At 33.0% G+C, this 24,661-nt stretch overlaps 2 protein-coding genes and 1 non-coding gene across 5 annotated transcripts; 2 read left to right on the top strand and 1 right to left on the bottom strand.

Annotated features, from left to right (window-relative positions):
* Positions 1-345: 345 nt before the first annotated feature.
* LOC121211782 (small nucleolar RNA R71) lies at positions 346-452 on the top strand. Its single transcript, XR_005907000.1, has one exon. It is a non-coding gene; the product is annotated as a small nucleolar RNA R71 (small nucleolar RNA).
* A 21,373-nt stretch (positions 453-21,825) lies between these two features.
* LOC107920557 (protein TRIGALACTOSYLDIACYLGLYCEROL 5, chloroplastic) lies at positions 21,826-22,206 on the top strand. The gene has a single exon (XM_016850316.1). It carries the CDS (start codon positions 21,826-21,828, stop codon positions 22,204-22,206), a length of 381 nt encoding a protein of 126 aa, XP_016705805.1.
* LOC107927111 (MADS-box protein FLOWERING LOCUS C) lies at positions 22,142-23,636 on the bottom strand. 3 transcript variants are annotated; one of them, XM_041084091.1, is made up of 2 exons: positions 23,452-23,636; positions 22,142-23,324 (listed from the first exon to the last, which is right to left on the bottom strand). In XM_041084091.1, the coding sequence occupies exon 2, from the start codon at positions 23,317-23,319 to the stop codon at positions 22,558-22,560; it is 762 nt and encodes a 253-aa protein (XP_040940025.1). In that variant the 5' UTR covers positions 23,320-23,324; positions 23,452-23,636; the 3' UTR covers positions 22,142-22,557. The 3 variants fall into 3 exon arrangements, with proteins under 3 accessions (XP_040940025.1, XP_040940026.1, XP_016713581.1); XM_041084092.1 differs by having other exon boundaries at positions 22,142-23,319; XM_016858092.2 differs by having other exon boundaries at positions 22,142-23,337; positions 23,452-23,634.
* Between the last annotated feature and the right edge of the window lie 1,025 nt (positions 23,637-24,661).

Raw genomic sequence — 24,661 nt, 5'->3', positions numbered from 1 at the left:
CCATAGGGTGGGTAATCTGAATTGCTTGATCCACCTCTACTTGCTTCGCACTGTATTACTAGGTGAACCTGTGAAGAACTAAGAAAACCATCAATTTTCTTATTCAAGAGTTCTACCTGATTAGAGAGCATGGTGATCGAAGCAATGTTATAAACAACAGCTGTTTTTGTTGGCTTTGTCCTCATGACTTGCCACTGATAATTATTCAGTGACATCTCTTCTATAAATTCATAAACATCATCAGGTGTTTTATTATTGATAGTCTCACCAGCGGCTGCGTCAATCATCTGTCGAGTCGAAGGATTCAGGCCATTGTGAAATGTTCGAACCTATAGCCAGAGTGGTAAACCATGGTGAGGGAACCTTCTCAACAAATCCTTGTATCTCTCCCATGCATCGTAGAGTGTTTCTAAATCCATCTGCACAAAAGAGGAGATATCATTACCTAATTTGTTATTTTAGCCGGCAAAAAATATTTTAATAAAAAACTTTTCGGTCATTTGTTCCTAAGTAGTGATTGACCCTCGTGGTAACGAGTTCAACCGTTGTTTAGCCTTATTCCTTAACAAAAAGGGAAACAACCGAAGGCGAATGGCATCATCAGAAACGCTATTGATTTTAAAAGTGTCACAAAACTTTAAGAAATTTGCCAAGTGAGCGTTGGGATCCTCGTCCTACAAACCATCAAACTGAACAAACTGTTGGATCATTTGAATGGTGTTAAGTTTTAGTTCAAAATTATTGGCAGCAACAGCAAGCCTAACTATGCTCGACTCAGTTCCTGTTAAAGAAGGTTTAGCATAATCATACATAGTACGTGAAGCAGGATTCTGATTAGCAGCAATCGCAGGAGGTAATGAATTTTCCTGGTTGTCGGCCATCTCCTCGGTTATGGTTGAAGTATCGTCCTCTTGCTCTTCTTCTGTGTATCATAAGCTTCGCCTTACTTCTCTTCGGTTTCTGGTAATTGTGCAATCAATCTCACTATCAAACAATAATGGTCTCGACGGGTTTCTTCTAGTCATACACTATAAAAACCTGCCAAGAATGAATAAAAGAAAAACTAGAAAAGAAAATAAAAATTTTAATTGCAAATAAAGTAAAATGACTAAAGTAATAAGAATTGAGTGTTCCTAAAATCCTAGTTCCCTGGAAACGGCGCCAAAAACTTGATACGTGATATTCGTGACAGGTTTTAAAAATTTATAATTAAGCGTTCTTGAAACTAACTATTATCACGATGAAGGCAAGTGTACCTATCGAACAGTAGTATAGCTTTAGCAAGACCGGATTGTCGAAACCCAAAGGAACCAAGAGTACTAGTAATTACTTTCTTTTTATTATCTAGCCTAAAAATTAAGGGATTTCTTTATCTAAATTAATTAACTAAACTAAGAGTGCACAGAGAGAAATTGGGGAAAAGCTTTTGGGAAAGTTCGATTGATTAAGACAATACCCAAGGAAAAAACCACCTAGACTTCACTTATTATTTGACTCTGAATTAGACAATTTATTCATTTGACTTGATCCATAGAAATCCCTAAGTTAATAACGCCTAACCCTAGGTTGATTAATTGAAATCTCTTTCTAATTAACACCTAGTGTTACATTAACTCGATCTATGGATCCCCTTATTAGGTTTCACCCTAATCCGGCAAAATCTTATCACCCTATCTCTAGGCGTGCAATTAACTCCGCTTAATTATGACAAATTTACTCTTAGACAAGGTCTATTCCTCCTCTGAATAAGAGCATTAACTTGAATCAATATCCTGGAATATTAAAACAAGAATTAAGAACACATAATTAAGAATAAGTCAAATATTTATCATACAATTCAGATAATAATAACAAGATCCGTCTTAGGTTTCATTCCCCTTAGGTATTTAGGGGGTTTAGTTCATAATTATAGAAGAAAACATCTCAGAAGAATAATGAATACAAAACATAAAGAAAACCTAAAACCTCTAAATGGAAATTGAAGGGAGATCTTCAATCTTGATGATGAATCTGGCTTCTGATATGGACTAATCGGCTTCCCTTGAGTAATTCCTTGCCTCCTACTCTGCATCCCCCTTCCTAAGTGTCTCATCGGGTGTTTAAATAGGCTTTAGAATGCCTAAGAGCCCTCAAAATTGGCCTTTTTCCAAACGAGGTTATACTTGGGCTCGGCAGGGACAAGTTCGTGTGCGAATACTCCAGCTCGTGGTCGAGGCTGTTGAATAGGCATGGGCGTGTAGTCTACCCGTGTAAGTCATGCTTCGATCCTGCCAAAGGGACACGGCCGTGTGACATGCCCGTGTGAGGAATTCCAGGCCGTGTTGATTTCCCATGTGGGTCCATTTTCTCCGATTTCGGCCAGTTTCTCGCTCTTTTTACTCTCCTATACTCACCTAAGTATAAAACATGAAATTAAAGAATTAGGAGCATCAAATTCACCAAATCTAAGGAGAAACCATCCATAAATGTGCTAAGCATGGGATAAAAATATGTATAAATTACGGTTTATCATTGCTATAAATAATACAAAGACTCAATTTTAGGAAAAAAGTAATTTTCCGTTGTGCAACAAAAAATCATTTTCTAAACTGAATTTTTTCAACAAAAAATCATTTTTTTCAACTGTTAATTGGTCCAAAATCAAAATCGAATTTACCAATTGATTTGCTTGAATTGGCTCAATTTGGTCGGTAAAGTTCATTTTAATCGCTAACTATAGTAAATGAAATAGTATTACATGATATAGTAATATAATATGTAACTATTACTAAAACTTTAAATACATATACATATATATATAACTATTGTTATATTATTGATTATAATAAAAGATATAGTATTACATAATATTATAATGTTTAATCATTAATCCATATATATAAACTAATATAAAATATATTATATGATATAGTATTATATAATATAATAGGAAGGCTAACTTTCAAGTGTGTGAATATTATTTGGGCTTGGGTTTAGTATAATATATTTGGAGTTTGAAAAAAAATTTTGGAATATGAGTATTATGTTTATAAATTTAATAAAAAGGATAAAAATTATTTAATTGTCAATATAGTATAATAATAAACAATAAAAGATATTTTTTTAGGTAATATACGTATCATATAATACATTTTACATACAATTAGCAATTTAATTATTTTATATAAAGAACTCTATTAAATATCTATAATTTATGTTTTTTATAAAACAAATCTGAATTTTGTTGTGATCTATAAAAGCAAAGTGAATTATTAAATTCGAAATTAAAATATTAATAACTTAAAAAATTCAAAATTATTTGAATTTATTAGAGCTTGCACGACTTGATCCAAGCTCGAATTAAAAAAAATTGAGTTCAAAAAAAATTTGAATCTAAAAATGTTCAAGCTTGAGAAAATCCTAACAAAATACTTCCACCACAAGACCGGTTCCTATGGAATCCCGTCATATCTGTTTGTATTTCAAATTTCTTTTCTTTTGTTTTCTATCTTGATGTACTCCAGATATATAAGAGTTAGTTTCAGGCTTCAAATGTGTATATATATCATTGAAATGAGAAATGAAAGGTGAAGAATTCCATTCTTCTGTCATGGTATCAATGCATTAACTTTCTTTTCCCATCATGAACACCAACAACTCTACACCCACTATCCACAATACAAATGAACCTCACAACACCTTGATTACTATCAATGTTACAACCCAAACTCCATTTAAACTTACATCTACCAATTATGTTTCATGGAAACTACAGTTTCAAACCTTCTTTGTCAGATATGATCTTTTGGGATATATTGATGGATCAAAACCTTGCCCACCCGCTACGATCACCCAAAACCAAGTTACTATGTCGAATCACGCCTATACAATATGGATTCGACAAGATCAATTAATTTTGAATACGATCATTGGTTCCTTATCTCCTACAATAATTTCATTCATATCATGAGCCAAAACTGCATGAGAAGCATGGACAACCTTAGCCACCACTTATGCAAAGTCATCCCAATGAGGAATCAAGCAAATGAAAACTCACTTCAAGAATCTTACTGTAACCTCCCAATCCAGGCCCAATTGTTATGGTTGAATTCAAAAGCTACCTTGGCCACTGGATTGGCCTAGAAAAACTTTCGTAGTTTTCAAACATACTTTTTTAAACCATATAAGTAACTAGTGAAATCGAATATTTAACTTGCTTTCGCAATAACATGAAAATTTAGAAATCGATGATTTCGATATTTTATTTGTAAAAGTTTGATCACTATTCAAAAATGTTATAATTCCAATCATATTTCAAAATTATTTGCCTTTTTATGCAAAACTAGAGAACTTGGCTATTCGACTTTATTTGGGAAAACACGTTAACTCCAGAAAATCAAATGTCATTAGAAATCTCATTTGTAAACATTAGTAATTTTGAAAACTAAGTCTAATTTTATTAAAGACTCATTTCTCAGAATTGCAGTGGAAAAAATGTAATATTGACAGATTTTTATAAAAATCACAATGAAAAAATTTGCTAAAACCATATTTTGTTAAAAATCAATATTTTATGTAAATTCAATAAAAGATCAATAGACAATTTAAAACCTCAAAAACTAAGTCATATCTTTGTCTAAAACTTCTTTTCGTTGTGCGGCGAAAAAGAATGTTTTTGCCAAGTTTTAATAAAAACTAAGTTTCATGCATAATCTTATCAAACACTAATTTATGCAGTTTTTAAAACTTAATATCATGCAATCAAGTCATGCGAAATAGAATAAAAATCCCCAAAGTAATATCCCATGCCACAGTCCATAAACAAACTTATTATAATCCTAAAATAAGTATTAAACTTAATTTAAAATACTTATGTATAAAAACGTCCGAGAAACTCCTCTAATAGCTGTATCCAAGTCCTAGCCTCGTAGGTTATCTGAAAAGTGGGAAAACTTTAAAGGGATGAACTTTTAAAGCCTAGTGTGAATTCAACATAAAAGAGAAAAAAATTTAAGCCATACATTTCATGAATATAGCAACACTTATATTCAACATCATCTCACATATATTAAGGTGCATGAGAATGTCAATACAGAGCTTTTTTAGAAATCAATGCAAGTTTTTAAAAATCATTCGTACCCATCTCCATTACACACTATAAAGAGTTCCCCAGAACTTGTCCATCCAATAATGCATCACATTATGGCCAAGCCACTTAATATCGCAGTCAAGCTACATCGTTGTGGTCAAGTCACTCAATAACGTTTGTGGCCAAGCCACTCAATATCGCAGTCAAGTTGCATCATTATGGTCAAGCCACTCAATAACGTTGTAGACAAGCCACTCAATAGCATTGTGGCCAAGCTGCTCAATAACGTTGTGGCCAAGTCATTCAATATTTTAGTAAAACTACCAAAGTCTTATTCCCCTCATAATCATCCCAACCCTATGCATGTGATATGGCATATGAACAATATTTTCAGTGGCGTGCTTAACATGCGTCGAATTTATAATTAATACAGTTGACATGCTTAACATGCAAACCATGTCTCAATTATCAGAACAATGCTATTATTTATATATTTCATGCATAACCAATATTGCCATAAAATCACATAACATAAGAGTTAGTATACACAATTTTACAACAATCATCAAGTCATATCAATTATAATATACATTAACAAAATAATCAGTTCAAACTACTTACTTGTATTCTCCCCCTTATTATGGATTTAGCATCTCTTTATGAATACATAAGGTATTCTTAATATTTCACATTATGGGACTCCTATCAAGTTTTCAATCTTAAATAAATATATATCTAATATTTGGCAATAAGCCCATATGCAAATTTTCTAATAAGTTCAATCCACACCTGATGATTAGCCTTTGCACTAGATCTAAACTCCAATCTTCAGTGATGGGACAAAAAGACAAATCTTCCACTTGATCTGATTTAAAAGATGATTTATTAAAAAAATAAAATTATTAGTCTTGACCATGAATTCAATCTCTAACTCATAAGAGTTTGAGTAGAAAACTTACTCTTATTTCCTTTTTGTGAAGAAATCTGATTGATTTTTTGTGGGTGTAGAGAATCTGAATAATCAAATCAACTTGTCAAAAATAATCACATAAAAATCAGCCCCTATTCACGGTTATAAGTAATGGATAAATTGATATGGGTTTTCCCCATAGATACTTACGTTACTAAGATTAAGTTGGAGAGATCAACAATCGCTAGAATAATCATTCGAAAAAGGAGATTTATCTAATGAGGAGTTCAACATCCAAAATAAAAAGAATAGGTTAGAAATAGAAATAATCTATGAACTTAAGAGAAGATTAGTAGATCAATTATCACTAAAGAAGTGAAGAGAAGATAAAAATTTGTGAAAAATTGTGACTAATGACGGTGGTGGTGCGGTAGTGATACAGGGATGGTGAAGTAGTGGTTTGGTGATGAAGAATGATATAAAGTGGTGGTGAAAATAATTGAAATTAGCGGTGAAAATGAGGAGGTTTAGAGGCTAAAATAGAACAAAAAAGGGAGAACGGGAGGAGCAAGGAGAAGGAACGGCCAAGGGGGAGGAGGAGAAAACAAATTGAAAGAAAAATGTGAATGGCGATTATCTTAGGTGGGATGGATGGTTCAGGCTTGGTAAATGGGAGAAAATGGAAGCTTTGGGAGACAATGGCATGAAAAGTGGATCATGGGGAACATGTGGAGTGAAAAAAGGAAAGAATCTTCCCTTGCATGGTAACTAGGAGTGGACAGTAATGGAAACTTTGACTAAGGTTTTATGAGCCAAAAATTTTAGTAAATAAAATGAGGATGTAGGGAATTGATCGTAGGACCTAATGGAATCTAATTATGCTCCTAACCACTAGGCCAACTCACTTGCTCGTTAACATTTATTTAAAAACATGGTGTGACATTTATTATGGTTTGAAGCAAAATTGCACCAAATAGAAAATAATGTGAGGGAAGGAATTCGAGCTCATGTCTTCAAGAACAACTCCACCACTACTTAATCACTAGACTTGATACATGTTATCAAATATGCAAAGGTCATCTTAAAAAATTTAGGTGTGACCACTATCGATTCATTAACCCAATTTCTACAAACCCAGTTTTTGGGATGTGACACTTACTAAGGGCTCTCTTAGCATTACAAAATTCCTTCAAACCATTAAGGCCAAATCAAATGAACTTGCCATTCTCGATGTGTTAGTCAATGATGAATACCTCATTGAGAAGGTCCTAGACAATTTGGTAAAGCTGAAAGAGAGTTGGTTCATGCAGTTTAAGCCAGAGACAATTTAATCTCTTTTGAAGAATTACATGAAAAACCTATAAATTTTGAAACCTCTGTCTAGGGTACCAAAAGTGATCCCTTATATTTTTCTGGTTCTGCTTATCCAACAAATCAAACCAACAACAAGGACCACTGTAACATTCACAATATGCCTCAGAGTTTGGTACAGTGAAGTATCGAGTTATAATTTAGTTGGAAATTCTTGAAATAGAATAAATAGAAATTTTAAGTATTAAATTATGAAGTATTTAATCTTGATAGGAAATTAGAAAATACTCCATAAGTAGGAAAATTTTAAATAGAAGTATTGACTTAATTAGAAGGGTATAGAAATTGTTGTGGTCAAAGTAGGAAAAATAAAAAGTTTGGAGATACATAGTGGTGGTATAAAGGAAGGGAGGATTAAGAAAAAGTTTACCAAAAGTTAAGTACGAGTCATGCTAGGAATTATGAAAGATGAAGAAGGATACAATTGTAGTTAGCCAAATAGATATTTTTAGACATAATGATAATGGGTCAATATATAAAGATGGATGGCTAAGGGTCTCATTAACAATTTGACAAGTTTAATTATTTTAAAGGAAATATGTAGAAAGATGAAGAAAAACATCCATCTTTCTCTCCAAACCGTCATTTTTATCCCTTCTTTTCTAAACATTTACTTTTATCCCAAACATGTCCTTCCAACATTGTTGAGCAAAATCAAGCTCAAAATCTTCCATTTTTTTATGTTTCTTAAGTAAAGACACTAGATAAAGCTAATAGATACCTTAGTTTTGTGAGGGGAGCTTCCATAGAGGAGTTGAAGAAGAGAGAAAGGTAGGGTTTAGTTGTAATATCAAGTATTTAAGGTAAGAAAAGATAAAATCTTTCATAACATACATGTTAATTTTATTAAATAGCATGGGAAAAGTTATTTAGTTGTTGTTTTAACTTGATAATATTATGTACTTTGTTATGTATTTAAGAAAAAGAGAAGAAGGTTGAAGAGCCAATTAAAGGAAAAGGAAAAGAGAAGTCAAAAAAGTGAGAAGAGAAAAAAAAACTTCATTTCAACTTTTGTTGTAAGTACTACAAGATTTTAATTTATTTTTTTAAATGTTTACGTTGTAATATGAAAATTATCTAGGATAGAAATGTAAATTGTATATATAAATAGATATTAAATAAATGATTAAATTATGAAATTATGAGATTTGTAAAGAGAAATATAGGTGAAGAACATGAAATTGTATATTTGTTTGAATATTGAGTAATGATGTTGTGAAAGAAATATGTGTGAAAAAGGTGTTATACTTGGATTTATGAAATGGGGACTAAATTGTGAAAGATGGAAAAAAATGTGAAATCTTTTCCTAAATACTTATCTAAAGTATATAAATGTATGAAACTCAACTTTTGTGCCCAAGTAGATAGAATTAGAACTATTAGGATATTAGTCGCATGCCATTAAGGATCCTCAGCGCTCTTTCTATTTTCTAGCATGTTTGTGCTCTCTGGTTAGCACGTTTGTGTTCTCTGTATAGCACCTTGGTGCTCTCCATTTACTTGTGCATATAGTTGCACCATTATACTTGATTTGTATATCTTAAATTGTTCTAAATGGTCTACTGTGGGGAAATGTATGAAATGAAAGTAATACAAGTATTTAAAGTATCAAGGTAAGTATGAAAATTATTCAAGGTAAGTACTTTTTTTAGAAATAAATGTCTAGTTATAATGATATTTAGGTATGGAAGTACGATGCAGATTTGTAACATATTATACATATTTTATGTTCATTTATTCTTATAGTGCTTAATAAGCTTTCATCGGCTTAACGCGTTTATTTTCAACGCGTAGGTGCAGTTAGATTGGATGAGTTTGATTGGGGTAGTTAGTTGCTCATCTCATCACATCCTCAAGCTCAAGAAAATAGGTATTTTGATTTGATGTAGAAATGGCATGTACATAGTTTTTTTTTTAGTTAAGGATTTAAGTATGATAGGCCATGTTTCAAAATTTGTAATTTTTGAAGGATTTAAATGAAATTTTAGTATGTTAATGTTGTATGGTAATATAGAAGTGTTTGAGTGTCTTTTATACTGAAATTAGAGTTTTAAATGGAATGAAATTGAGTTTTCATGTAGGGACTAAGTTGCAAGAATTTTTAAAAGTTTTCAAAATTTTCAAACTATAAGGGACACGAGTTCAGAAAGTTACACGGCCTAACCACAAAGTCATGTAGCATACACGGGCTGGTGGCATGACTATGTGTCTTTTGGGAAAAGTTTTCCTTGGAACCACATGATTCCAGTTTGTTACACGGGTTATCAACCCGACCGTGTGGCTCACACAGGCCATATGCACGGTCGTCTGACTATTGGAGGTAGTGTTTAAATAAACCATACGTTTTAGAGACTTACACAGCTTAGAGACATGGTTGAGTGCCTTGTATTTCTTAAAATTTTGTTTTTGACTTCAAAATGTAGTTGTAAATGCAATGATGACCTAAGATATATTTATCAGTTTCATAATTAATATCAATAATGTAATTTGAGCTAAGTAACTTGTAATAATTAAGTTTTTATCAGTGAAATACTATGTAACAGTCCGGTTTTAGCTAAATCAGAATAGTGGTTTTGGAACCACAAGTCTGAGGTCGTAAAATTATTTTAATATTATTTTTGGTGTCTACAGCATGTGAATATATGTGTGTGAAAAATTCGTGAGCTAATTTTATCGTTTAATAGCTCAATTTGAGAAAAAGACCCTGTCTGGTTTATGAATCATCGTGAGCTAATTTCTATGCCAATGTCCTTAATTTCTGAAATTTTTGATGATTTTGTAAAATGCCATTGATGAATCCATGAGTTTTATGATGTTTGATGACGAATTATGCAAGCTTGGTGTTTGATATACATGTTTTATAAAGTGATTTTTGACAAAAATGTTAATAAGGGATTAAATTGAGAAAAATGTAAATTGAGGTGTTAAATTATGAAATAAATAAAAAATATGGGCTACTAGGGACCTATACAGAATTCAGCCAAGCATGGGTTTTGTCAAATATGGTGAATTTTGTGTATTTATGAAATAGGGACTAAATTGAATAAAGTGTAACTTTAGGGGCTAAAGTGAAAAAATGCCCAAATATGTGTTTGTGGATGAAATTGAACGTGTTGATGAATAAAAGGGTTAGTTTTGAATGTATATAGATCAAGAACAAAAGAAATCGGATTTAGATCCGGGGAAAACGAAAGTTATCGAATAGTCGACCCCGTCTGTTACTTCCGACTACGAGGTAAGTTCATATGTAAATAAATGTCTTTCTATTGAATTATATGTAATTACTTGTCATCGAAATCCTATGAATGTTGAAAGAGCAAATACGAGCAAGAATAGATAAAATTACAACATCCAAAAGTCTTGAACGAACTTTAGGAATAGTATAGGATATGAATGTCATGACATTAGGTTATCGTGATGTGATTACATGTAAGACCATGTTTGGGACATTGGCATTGTTTTGAGATTATGTGTAAGACCATGTTTGGGACATTGGCATTGTTAATTGATTTCGTGTAAGACCCTGTCTGGGATAGTGGCATCGATGTGTGATAACATGTAAGACCATATCTGGGATATGGCATTGTACGAGCTTATGTGATTTTTGAGTATCCTTAATAATTTCGAATGGTTCAATGGGCAAAGACAAGTTCAGAAAGTATGTATTAATGAGTTAAATGACTCAGGCACGTACGAGATTCATACAAGTATTGGAAAGTGAAGTAATTGATAAGTTTACATGAGAAAATGCATATGTACTCATTGAGAAAGGTTTGTGTAACTATATGTGTTTACTTGTACTTGGTCTATTGATAGAAATGTTGTGATTCATATGATAGCTTTATTTGTATATGGCTCACTAAGCTTTTAAAGCATATTTGGTGTGTTCTTTCCATGTTTTATAGATTATCAAAGCTATCTCGGACATCAGGGATCATCAGGAACCAACATCACACTATCGACTAATTCGTTGGTACTTTTAGAGCTTTGTATATATGGTATATGGCATGTATAGGCTAGTGTCATTTTGTTATGTTTTGAGCTATGATGTTAGCCATGTGATTTGGCTTGTAAATGATTATGTGTATAGCCATTTAAGTTCGCTTGAATTGTGTTTGATAAGTGATATGTATGTGATGTATATAATGCCTTATATGTTGGCTTATTTTTTATGTTTGCCATAGTTATTGATATAGCCAAATAGTTGTTATTTGGTTGTTTAATAAATGATGTATTAGTGCTTGAAAGATTAGCATCTTGTGGTTTGATTTTGAGATAGAGATATAATGCAATTTGTGTCATGAAATAGGTGATATTTTGATGAGTAAATGCAATTAATAGTCATGTGAGATTGATGATTTTGGCATATTGATTTGGTATGTTTTGAATATGGAATTAAGTAGTTGATATGGTTGAATATAGATGGCATGATATATGTATGAATTGCCATGTTTTGGCTACCTATTTATGTGTTGAATTAGTACCAATTTGTTTGCTAAGTGTACTAGTGGTTAGGGTGGCAAATTGGCTTATCAAATGGCCTATTTTTGTCCACACGGGCAGAGACACGGGTGTGCGTCTCAACCGTGTGCGACACACTGCTATGTTACACGGCCGTGTGTCCCCTAGGGTACCTTACGAATTAAAGTTGGTATATCCTACAGTTTTGACACGCCCTAGACACACGGGTGTGTCGTTTCGCTGTGTGTGTCATACGGGCTAGTACATGGGCGTGTGGTCGGCCGTGTGACCCAAGTCAGTAACCCTCTTAGATTTCACACGGCCTGGCACACGGGCATGCCCTCGGTCGTGTGGTACAAGTCAGTATGTATGCCCTATTTTCAGACGGCCTGTGACACAGACGTGTCTGATAGTCGTGTGAGGCACATGGCTTGTTCACACGGGCGTATGACCCTTAAAAACTTGAAAATTTTCTATGTTTCTCAAAGTTTGTAAATGTTATCGGTTTAGTCCCGAACCTCTTCAAAGCATGTTTTAAGGTCTGATAGACCTATATTATGGACATTGTAAATGATTTGAATGGACTATGATTATGAATGCTTAAATGTATGAGAATGATGTGTATTGGTTGGTAATGTCTCGTAACCCTATTTTGGCGACAGATACGGGTTAGGGGTGTTACATACTAAGTTGGTCATTTTACTATTACTTGGTCCAGTAACCAGGTCGGGTATAAGGGTGTTACACCGTAATTTTTCAAACTCTGGCACTACTGCAGGACACATCAACAACTGGAGATCACCTACAACAACTAGCATTAACAATATAGGTTGGCACCCATCACCCAGTTCTTCTACTTGCTCTGTTGCATTACTCAGGCCTAAAACCCCATGGACTGAGTGTTATTCTCTGTGACCTTATCTTGACATTGCCAAATTTGTCAAATTCAGGGACATATAGCCAAAAGTTTCCCGTCCTTTTATCTGGTTCAAGTTGAGTCATCTAACAACTCCAATGCTCAAACAATAATCTCTCCATGGCAACCAATAGCTCATTTTTCTACCAATATTTCTGTTACATCAACATGGCTTTTGGGCAGTGGTACTTCTAACCATGTCACTTTTAACTTCAACAATCTACCATTTCATGCACCATACCGAGGCCTCTAACGACATTATGATTGGAGATGGCACTACACTTCTAATCATTCATATTAGTTCCACATCTATCCAAACTCCCAATGCTCAATTTACCTTAAATAACGTTCTTTGTAGTCCACATATGAAAAAGAACTTGATTTCAATTTCCCAATTTTGCATCTCAAACAATGTTTCCATTGAATCCTTGCCTTATTCTTTTCTTATGAATGAACTTCACACGAGGGCAACACTTTTGATAGGTCAAACTAAGGATGGTGTATATAAGTGGCCAACCTCTTCCTCATCTTCTTCACCCTTTGCTTTTTCCAGTGTCAAAACCACTTTGACAAAGTGGCATTATCCATTAGGACACCCTGCATTTCCTATCTTACAACATGTTGTCTCTAGGTTCAACTTATATTTATCTTCCTTGGTCTCACCTTTTTCATGTAATGTATGTCATTGGAAAAAGAGTTATAAGCTTTCATTATCTACGTCTACTTTAGTTTCCAATTGACCACTTCAAATAGTTTTTTTCTAATATTTGGACCTTACCAGTTATTTCCTATGACAGCTTTAAATATTATGTTATTTTTATTTATCATATTACCAGAAGTATATTTGGTTTTAACCCATCAAACAAAAATCAGAACTGAAAAAGATTTTCATCATATTTAAAGCACTCGTAGAAAACCATTTTGATAAAAAAAAATCAAAACAGTGTATTCAGAAAATGGTGATGAATATACTACTCTTGGTAATCTGCGAATGGTATATCTCATTTTACTACTCCAACCCATACTCCCGAGTACAATGGCTTCTCCGAGCGGTGTCATCTCCATATTGTGGAATCATGTCTCATTTTACTTTTCCATGTATCTATTCTATTAACTTTTTGGCCTAATTCTTTTGCCAATGCAATATATTTGATCAATTGCATGCCAACCCTGACACTGCAATATTTTTCTCCTTATGAAAGAATATTTGATGCTTCTTTTAATTATTCCAAACTCAAAGTCTTTGGTTGTATGTAATATACTTGGCTTTACCCATATGAACACACAAACCATGCATTTTTCTTAAGTACTCTCTCATTCAAAGTGCTTATTTTTGTTATAATCCATCCACAACCAAAATCTATGCTTCTAGACATGTGAAGTTTATTGAGATTGTCTTACCGTTTACAACATTACTTACTCAAACTCCTCATCTAGATTCCACCACTGTTTCCACTTGGATTCTACCATTAATACAAGACGACATCCCACCATCATGCATATCTCCATTCGAAGTCGGTACCCAACAGCCCCAATGCGAAGCTCCAACACAATCTCTACTCGTGACAAACTAAACAGCCACTTCCCACCACTTCATAAATGGCTCAAATCCAATTCATCCCACTGACTTCCACTACAAACCCCTTACCACCCGTCTCTTAACCTACCCAAAACACACCATGACCAAACCATCCAATGCAAACCAGAGCAAAAGCCAACATTCATAAACCTATTCAAAAATTAAACCTTCATACCCAATTATCCAAATCGCTTGACCTTGAACCTACAACAATAACTCAAGCTTTAAAAAAAACAAAATGGCATGGAGTGATGTTGGAAGAATATGATGCTCTTGTTTGAAATGGAACTTGGGAGCTAGTGCTATCTAATTCTAGTCAAAATGTAGTGGGTTGTAAGTGGATTTTTTGAATTAAACATAACTCTGATAGTTCCATTAACATGTACAAGGCACGATTAGTTGCAAAAGGGTTTCATCAATGTTTAGGAGTTTATTATCATTACACCTTTAGTTCGAAAATCAAACTAACCACCATCCGTCTTGTTCTTAGTCTTGCAGTAAGTTGTGGTTGGTCCCTTCGTTAGCTTGATGTCAACAACATCCTTTTATAAGGCCATCTCAATAAGAATATGTATATGAGTCAACTGTCAGGGTTCATTGATCGAGATTTTCCATCATATGTATATAAGCTTCGAAAAGATATCTATGGCCTAAAACGAGCACCTCGAGCTTGGTGTCAAAAACTCTGCAATTTCCTACTTTACTCAGGCTTCAAAAATTCACATGTTGATACATCTCTTTTCGTCTTCAAATATGATGGCCATTTATTGTATCTACTTTTTTATGTTGATAATTTAATTATCACTAGGGATAATGATGCAGTGGTAAATCAGTTTGTTCATTTCTTAGCAAGTTTATTTTCACTTAAGGACTTAGACATGCTTTCTTACTTGGTGTTGAAGTTCTTCCCAACAAGCATGGTTTTTTGCTTTCTCAACGACGTTACTTGTTGAACATTCTTACTCATGCACAGATGTTAGATGTTAAACCAGTTCTGTAACACCCCTAGCTCATCTTTGTTATCAGATTAGGGTTACAGAATATTACTAAACAATCAGAACATTTAAACATTATACCATTCAATATTATAAGCACATAATAAACCATTCATACACATGTATGCTGCCCTCAACTTGAGCCCTTGAGGCCCTAAAAATAACGTAGAAACAATTTGGGACCAATTTGAAATAGTTTGGAAAGTTTAGGAAAAATATGCAAAATTTGCATAATAAGGGTCACACGACTGTGTGGCCAGGTCGTGTGCCTCACACGGATGAGACACACGCCCGTGTTTCAAGCCATGTAGCAATCGAACTAAGGACACACGACCGTGTCTCAACCCGTGTCTTCACCCGTGTAACTCTTTGAATAAGGTCATACGCCCGTGTGCTAGGCCATGTAACTCTCTGAGTTGCCCCACACGTCTGTGTGTCACACAATGTGTTAGGCTATGTAACTCACTGACTTACACCTTAAAGAAATCATCGATGACACACGATAATGTCCCCAGACACATGGCTGAGTCACATTCCTGTGTCTCAGGCCGTGTAGACCTAAAATGAACCTTAAACAACAAGTTTACCATTTCAAGCTTACTTGGACTCTAAGTAATCCGTTTACCATCCAAAAGACCTATTCAAAGCGACATTAAACTGTCAAGACCATTTTTAAATCGAGTTTTGAAAAATGGGAATCGACTTTAAAAAAACAAAAATGGGAGTCGCCACCAATCTTTTTAGGTGTGATTGGATCACCTTTAAAATATTTTGTTTTAAAATCATCGGTTTTGGTCTGCGAAATCAAAAGAACGAGTTCGGGAGTCGGTTACGTACGAGGAAGGATTAGCACCCTCGTAACGCCCAAAAATTGGTACCTAATTGATTATCAAGTGTCTTTAAATGTCGGAAATTTTAAAGATTTTAAGATGTAATCCTCTTTAAAATATTTTGATTTTTGTGGGTTCACTTGTATCAAAGTATTGACACTAAGTTAGCCTTTTTAGAAATCCCTATCTCAAACGACAAAATGCTACATCCAGTAAGTTAGGACATATCGCTTTGCAGTTCCAAGATAGTCGCTTACGTTTTGAAAACCTTTAAAAACTTAGAAGGGTACCTGACTATTCAAACTTAACGAGAAAAGTCGCAACCCAATAAGTTAGGGCACTACTTTTTCGAAATTTTCAAACACCAAGCATTGCCTTTATATTTTTTAAAAATTTTGGAGCCTTGTCTTTTTAAAGATGATGCGTGGGGAATTGTATTGCATTATAAAATCATACATAGTAACATATTATTGTAGTAGGTAAATAATACGTGCATTTAAACAAAATGATGGCAATGATATAAAGAACGTGTATTAGATTCATACATATAAAATAGCAAATATTAATAATATGCATACAAAGATATATATAGCATGTATTGAGAATGAATAAACAAAATATACAAACATACAAGGTAATAATTAAATAATGCATGATATATAAGAAAGCAATAATTAAATAATATATGACATGCAAATAAAAATATAATATCAATGTACATGTTTACAAAATATAACATATAATAATAATTATAAAAATAATATTTAACACACCCATGACACATACAATATAAAAATATATAACAGATCTAATAAAAATAAAATTAATAATTGTTAACAAAATATACACATAATTAAAATGTGATATTAGTAATTCTAAAATAGTATTTAATATAATATGTGATATATAATAACAAAAATAGAATAATAATTATGCATATAAAATATATTGGTTTAAAAGTATGTAAAGGATTCAAAAATATCAGTTTAAAATGAAATAATACATAAACAAATAATTAATAGTTAGATATGTATATAATATGTGTTAAAAATATATTTTAATAATGATAATTTACAAATTTTAAATGATATATATGATATAAACATAAATAATATAATTGGTAATATATGAGATACATAACATATAAAAAAAAAAGTAATATAGAATAAAAAAATAAATCATAATAAATGTTATATAATAAAATATATAGGAAATAAGAAATATAACATAAAACAATGAAAGTTTATAAGTAAAAATGACATGTATAAATAATTAGTAAATATAATATATATGTGAAAATATAATAATAATATAAAAAATTGATGTAAAATAATAATAATTTGAGGAAAATAACAAATAATAATAATAAATATAATAATACTTGTAATAAAATAATTTTAATGTGTAATATAAAAGTAAGGTTAAAATAAAACAAATAACAATATATAAATATATATATATAGAATAAAAAAATAAATATAGGACTAAATTTAAAGTTCAGCCAAATTACGGGGCGAATTTAAAAGAACTAAAACTGAATTAAGGCCCTATTTAAAATGCGCGCAAAATCAAAAAGGCTCACTGGGCAAATTGCCCTATCCCCAAAACAGCGACGTTTTCCAGAATATAATTTAATAGCCATCGGGACTAAATTAAAACTAAAATAAAATATTGGGCCAAATCATAAATAAAATAAAGTTTGATTGTAAATACAAAAAGGGGCAGAAGGATCAATTAGGTAATTAACCTAATTCTCAAAAATGCGCGGATCCTCCCCGGGTAATCGGGTCAACGCGCGGATCCTGGGGTCTAAAACGTCGACGTTTCATAGGGGCTATATAAACCAAAGCTTTAGGCCGAAAATTATTTTACACCGGGTTTTTTTTAAAAAAAACTTAAAATTCTCTCTGAAATGAAAGGAGAGAGAGTGTGTGCTTAACTCCGGCCTCCGTCGAGCCGAGCCTTGGTCCTCGGCCTTACGCGCCCACGCGCCGTCACCAACTCCTCCCCATACAGTGGTTGGAGGTCCAAACCTCAATTTTTAACGCAAATAAAGGTTCGGCCTTTTACTTTTTCATTATTTACAGTTTACATGTACGTATATGTATTAAAAATTTCACCTTTGTATACTTAATCGATTGAGATGCTTGCTGTTTATATATGTGCGAGAACAAATCTTTCTGTTGAATCTCTAGTTTTATTGATTCTCTCTGTATTTTCAAAACATAAGTCATTTTTACAAGTGAAAAGAAAGGCTTTATAGCCTTGGTCCCTTACATATTCGGGGAAAGAAATCTAAGATTTCTTTCTATTTTGTGTCTTCTGTATCTTTGACTGATGTGCTATGATTTTCTTGCCATTTTCTGCTCTGCTTTTTCGCGTATCTGCTGTTTGTTTCCTTTTCTTGCAGGCAATCGAGCGAGGGATCCAGCAATGACCTTGTTGCGCGCTGATCATGGAGGTCGAATCACGGCGCTGATGAGAGAAGAGCAGACGCGTCCATTGAAATTGCTTCTGGAAGCTTCTGTTTGCAGCGTGAGGAGAAAGGCAGAAACCCTAGGGTTTCTTGCCTTGGTGTAACAAGCTGGGCCAATTGGGCTTTTTGAATTTGGGCTAGCTAGTTTAATTGGGTCACGGGTGTTTGTGGGTCTGCTGGGTAGTTTAGGCCTGTTGGGTAGCTACCGGGTAAATGGTTTTAGGCTGATTGGGTTACAAGTGTAACGGGCTTTGGGCTTATCAGGCTTTGAGGCTTGTTTATTTGTAAATGGACTTTAATGGACATTTTAAATAAATATTTATTTATTTATATTCTGCTTTCAGCCTGGTCAAATTTGGGCTCTTACATAAACAAGCTAAAAACATGCTAAATCAATCATCCTAAGTATCTAACTCATGTATCCTCATTGATACCACAAGTATATACAATTTTACAACAAAAAGAACTATCATTCAAAGTATGATAAATCACATCATCTAACACTCAACCAATATGCCTAACAAAGGCACCTCAATCACAATATTCCATTAACTACTTGCGCTAACACATCTTCCTTAGTTCACTTTTCATATTAAGTTAACTACTTGCGCTTAAGATCATACTTTAACATTTTACATATCAAAATAATAGTAATGACACACAAGCCTATTACTTGCCATAAAACCCGAAATGAAGGTTCTAAAAACTACTGAAAATGAGTGCATAGTGTGACTTGGGTGTCGATCTGACTGTCCTACCTTCAAAGTATCTACAAGAGTAAAATTAACACAAGTAAGCTCATTGAAGCTTAGTAAGTTCAGTGTACTAAAAAAACAAATCTTACCGAAGTAAGTACAACAAATCATTCAATAATAATACAACCATATGTGTTCCCTATCATCTACAATCTCAACGAAGTGAATTTCAAAATTTAATTCAAAGCCTAAATACATATCATAACCATCAAAATTTCTAAACAAGTTACATTATAGATAAATCTGATGAACTACTTAAAAATATGAGTACATCAATATTCCAACCGAAAACACGTCAGACAATCATAAGAGCTAATCCACCCGATAACATGCCAAATGCTCATAAGAGCCAATCCACCTGATAACATGCCAATTGCTTCGAATAGCTAGTCCAACCGAAAACACGCCAAAACAGAGAGTATAACATGAGAGTTCGCAACAAATGTTGAACCTCTGCCTACTCGGGAAATATATATATCACTCCACAACAACCTCTACTCCAATCCCCCATAACATGCCATATCTTGATTGTACTCTATTTCGCGTTCAATCCGATCCAAGTATTGAATTTCAATAACTTTGTGTTATTTATAATCAAATATATCTATTATATCACATTATATCATCAAACATTTCATATAAGTGTTAAGTTATAAACTGTACAAACTTACATGGACTGAATTGTAGTAGTTGTAGAAGTTTAGGGACTAATCTATGATTTTTCCTTTTTCAAGTATATCAACAAGGTCTTGATCTAGAATGTAAAATTTCTCAATTATTACTTTTCACCTTCTAATTCACTTTACATTTTATACCCTTTTATTTTTTAAAATTGCATAATTACCCCTAACTTTTACAACTTTTACAATTTAGTCCCTTAACCCGAAAATCATCAAATTAACCATTTTACTCAAGCCAACATTACAGCTGAATGGCTAAGACTTCTAAACAGTCCATAAAAGACCTCATATTCACCTTTAATCCCTGAAACTTTAACATTTTAACAATTAAATCCTTAAATAAAAAGCTAACTGAAATCACTTTATAAAACCATCAAAAATCATAACCAAAGCTTCAAACATATAGTTATCATCACAAACAACCAAAATTCATCAATGGCAACTTTCAAAATTTTTAATAGATTCAAAAACGAAGGTACAGGCCAGCTGGACCTAGTTGTAACGATCTCAAAAATATAAAATTATAAGAAACGGACTCAAAATCACTTACATGCAAAGCTTTATGTTTGGCCGAATTTGAAGCTCCAAAAATGGTGAATTCCCCTTTTGATTTTCGGTGGAAGAGCATGAAAAGATGATGGCTAATTTCTTTTTATTTTATTAATTTTTAGTGAATTTACTAAATTACAAATGTACCCTTAATTATAACCTTATAACTCAACAATTTAAAAGCCTATAATCGTGCATCAATAACCTTATGGACTAATTATTGCTTAAGTCCCTTTCATTTAATAATTAGACTATCAAATTAATAGAATTCAAGATTTATTAAATTTTACATTTTTTTCAATTTAGTCGTTTTTACTTAATTAAATATCTATTACTTACGCGCCTTGATATTGCCTTTGTGATTTATAAGTTGTCTCAGTTTATGCACAAACCAACCACTGAACACTAGGCCCTTCTTAAATGATTACTTAGATATCTTTGTGGCACTCCTCATCATGGTCTCCAGCTCTATCGTGACTATCTTACTTCCTTGCATGCATTCTCTAATCTTGATTAGGCTAGAAACGTCAATGACTTCTCATCCTCTAGTGCTTGCATCATCTATTTAGGTTGCAATCCCATCTCATAGAGCTCCAAAAAGCAACGAACCGTTGATCATTCCTCCATAGAGGCTGAATATTGATCTATTGCTAACACTTCTGCTGAAATGAATCGGGTTTGCTCTCTGTTAAATGATCTTGATCTTCAACCTTCTACATGCCTGGTATATAGGAGATTTCAAATTTCTTTGCTCTTGTTTTCTGTTTTGATGTACTGCTGATATATAAGAGTTAGTTTTGGGCTTCAAATGTGTATATATATCATTGAAATTATAAATGAAATGTGTCAAATTCTATTTTTCTATCAAATCCAACCCTTGAAAAACCTGAATTTGAAAAAATCTAAATTCAAAATAATTCAAGCTCAAACAAAACAAATAGAAAAAAAGCGGGACCCAATCCCACTCATTTGCCACCCAAATTGGCTATATTAAAAAATAATAAACTTTTAGACGAAATTCAAATTGAAAAAAAAAAACCTACGAAATTAGATAATTACTTATGTCATTCTGTTAACTTGTAGTCCGTAACCTAAAAGGCTGTAGTTGTAATAAACAGGATAATTTCCCTTCATATTATCCAACACCACGATTGATAAAGTTCTCAATTTCAAGTCGCCCACGTCCCAACCCAATCCCCTTTTCACTATACACTAACTTCCCTTGGCTCAATCACATGAAAACCAGATCCAAAGACGCAAATTCCTTGTGGAAATGGAAAGGAAACATGAAGAGGAAAAAGAAAGACAAGCAATTTCCAGTGTCAGAATTCCTCCGTGAAAGCCGCCAGAAAGTGGAGGAGAACGTACTAGGCCCAGGCGGCGGTGCTGGGATCGGTTGTGGCGTTGGAGTTGGTTTCGGCTTGGTTGGGGGAATTGGGTATGGTGGGTGGCCTTGGAACCATTTGAAGCTTGCGTTTGGGGTTGGAGCTGGTTGTGGTATTGGGTTTGGGTTCGGATTTGGACAGGGTATTGGTTATGGTTTTAGTTTAGAATCTTTGGAGTCCAACTTGTCTAAAGATAGTTCCGATTCCAACAGAAAATTTTTGATTTCTTAGGAAGCCGAACAATGTTGCTATGTTTCAATTGTGTTGAGTACTGAATGGATTTGTAATGGTTTTCAACAAGTGTTCTCGTGTTCTTTTCTTCTTCTTTTTTGTGAGAGCTGCATGCAGCCCAGGTGTTTGATATATTGTCAACATAACAGAGTTTACCCCTTTAAAATAAAATAATGTCAGAGCCAATGTCACTGAGTTTCATAATATGTTTTTCATCTATATAATACTTTCAAACAGAAGCAACTAGACCCTATAATAGTCATAACCAATGAAAACAAAACAGCACTTATCCAAGAATATCAATACTATAATGTATTTCCAGAAATCCTAAAAAAGGGAAAGAAAAAAAAATCAATTGAAAGGAGGAAAGAAACCCAAGTCTGAAGCATTCATCTGAGGGGGAAAACCAGGCATCTTTGGGTAATAAATGCATGGAAGAACAGGGTGAACGTTAGGGTCGTAGTAACCCATCGAGGAATTAGCATCCTTGTAAGGTGATTGTATCGAAGATGGATCAACATAATGAACCGGCAATGGAACATACGGAATACTACTACTATTTTCAAACTCAGGATAGCTAATAAAATTTTTCTTTGGCCAATATGTCTGAAAACTCTGGTGTTGTGGGATTTTAATCGGTTCTTGGTAGATAACAGCTTCCTTTCCCTTCCCCATGTTCTTCGGTGATCCAGCTCCTCCCTTAAGAACCTGTTTTGATTGAATTACGTTCATAACAGCAGCAATCTTTGCATCCAATTCGAAAATCAAGTTTCGAAGTTGATTCTCAGAGTAGTGATTGATCATATTCTTGTGATCCGATATATCAAATTTGTCACCAAATCTTCTCCTCTTACTTGCGGAAGAATCACAAGCTGTTTTGTCAATACGCTGCTGCTTGAACCACTCGATGATTTGTTCAGCTTCCACATTATTATGGGGCCAAATCTCAGCTTTTACTTTACCATGTTCATAGATGATGAGCAGTAGCTTGATATCACAAAGAATTGATAACTCCTTGGCCTTCTTTAACAAATTAGTCCTTCTCTTTTCGAAAACTCTCTTACGAGCCTTCTCATTCTCTATCAGCTTCATCTCAGTCCTACGTTTGCCCATCTGTTCTGATATGATAAACTGAATTTCACACAGATACATATATAAATAAAGCTTTATAATTTACTGACAATGTAACAAAGAGAGACTAACAATCAGTAAGGTCGGAAACAGAAAATAAAAAAATTAGCTTACTTTGCTTTCCTGTCGGAAACTTGAATGCAAGAGAGCGCTTAGGAGGGTGGGACAGAGGGCTTGTGAGAGGTATCTCTTGCGGCGGGGTTGTCTGTAGAGAGATGAGAGTAGGTCGGCAATATATGAAGGAAATCTTTAGAGGAAATTTGTTTTCGATTTGCAAATTTATTAGGATCTATATCTCTATTTATACTAATATAGTTTTCCTGATTTTTATATATATTTCTGGTCAAAACAAGACCTTGATATCATAGCTTAAAGATATCGATGCAATTATATAGATTAAGAATAATGTCAAATAAAAATTACTATAATAAAAAAATAATTATGAGTCTTTTAAGAATTTGTAAAACTAAATCTTTTCTTTGATATCATTGTCAGCTTTTGGGTTGATTGTTAGTTATTTTTAGTATTTTTTATTTTGTTTTTAATTTTAATCTACATTTATCTCAAATCTATGTTTAATGATTTTTGTTTTGTCTATACTTTGTTTTCTTTAAAAGTTGATGTAATTTTATTTTTAGTTTTTAGTTTCTAGTCTATTCTAGCATATATATGTTATTTTATAATATAAAGATGCCATCAGATTTATTAGTAACAATTCTCAATGAGTTTCATCACGATAAATTATAGTGATTGTGATAGATTTGAGATGATGAGAAGGATAAACTAATTAAGACTTGGCCTTTTGTGCATCATTAATACGGTGGATCTCTTAGAGATTTTGGTAGTTGGTTTTTGGTTAATAGGCATTCATCGTCAAGTTAATTTGATGATGGTGGGGATTAGAGTGCAAATTTCACCGATTTGATCAAGTTGATGCATCCTAATTTCTTTATGAATTATTACAATGTTGTAGTTACTATTAGTTTGTCTTTCTCTTTTCTTTTTCTTTTTTTTATATTGTTCTGCAGACATGACATTTGTGCATTAGTTTGAAAGGGGTTATAGGAAAAATTAGGCATTATGTAAAAAAAAACAATCTATACTCTATATAAAGCATGACACAGTTGATGTCAGAAGTCAATTAAGCACTAACTCTTTTGAGTTATGAAAAAAAGTATTCTTATTTTATAAAGTAAATTATATCATTTTGAGAATATTTTTATCATTTTATATCTTTTATATAGAAAATAGAAAAAATAAACACATTATAAGACTTAAACCCAAGTATTTACAACTTCCAACATTTGTTTTTTACCGTTCAACC

This window comes from Gossypium hirsutum, chromosome A12 (assembly GCF_007990345.1).
Source record: "Gossypium hirsutum isolate 1008001.06 chromosome A12, Gossypium_hirsutum_v2.1, whole genome shotgun sequence".
In the NCBI taxonomy this organism is placed as follows: Eukaryota; Viridiplantae; Streptophyta; class Magnoliopsida; order Malvales; family Malvaceae; genus Gossypium; species Gossypium hirsutum.
Note: the sequence above shows the minus strand (reverse complement) of the source record. Positions and strands in the feature narration are given on the sequence as shown.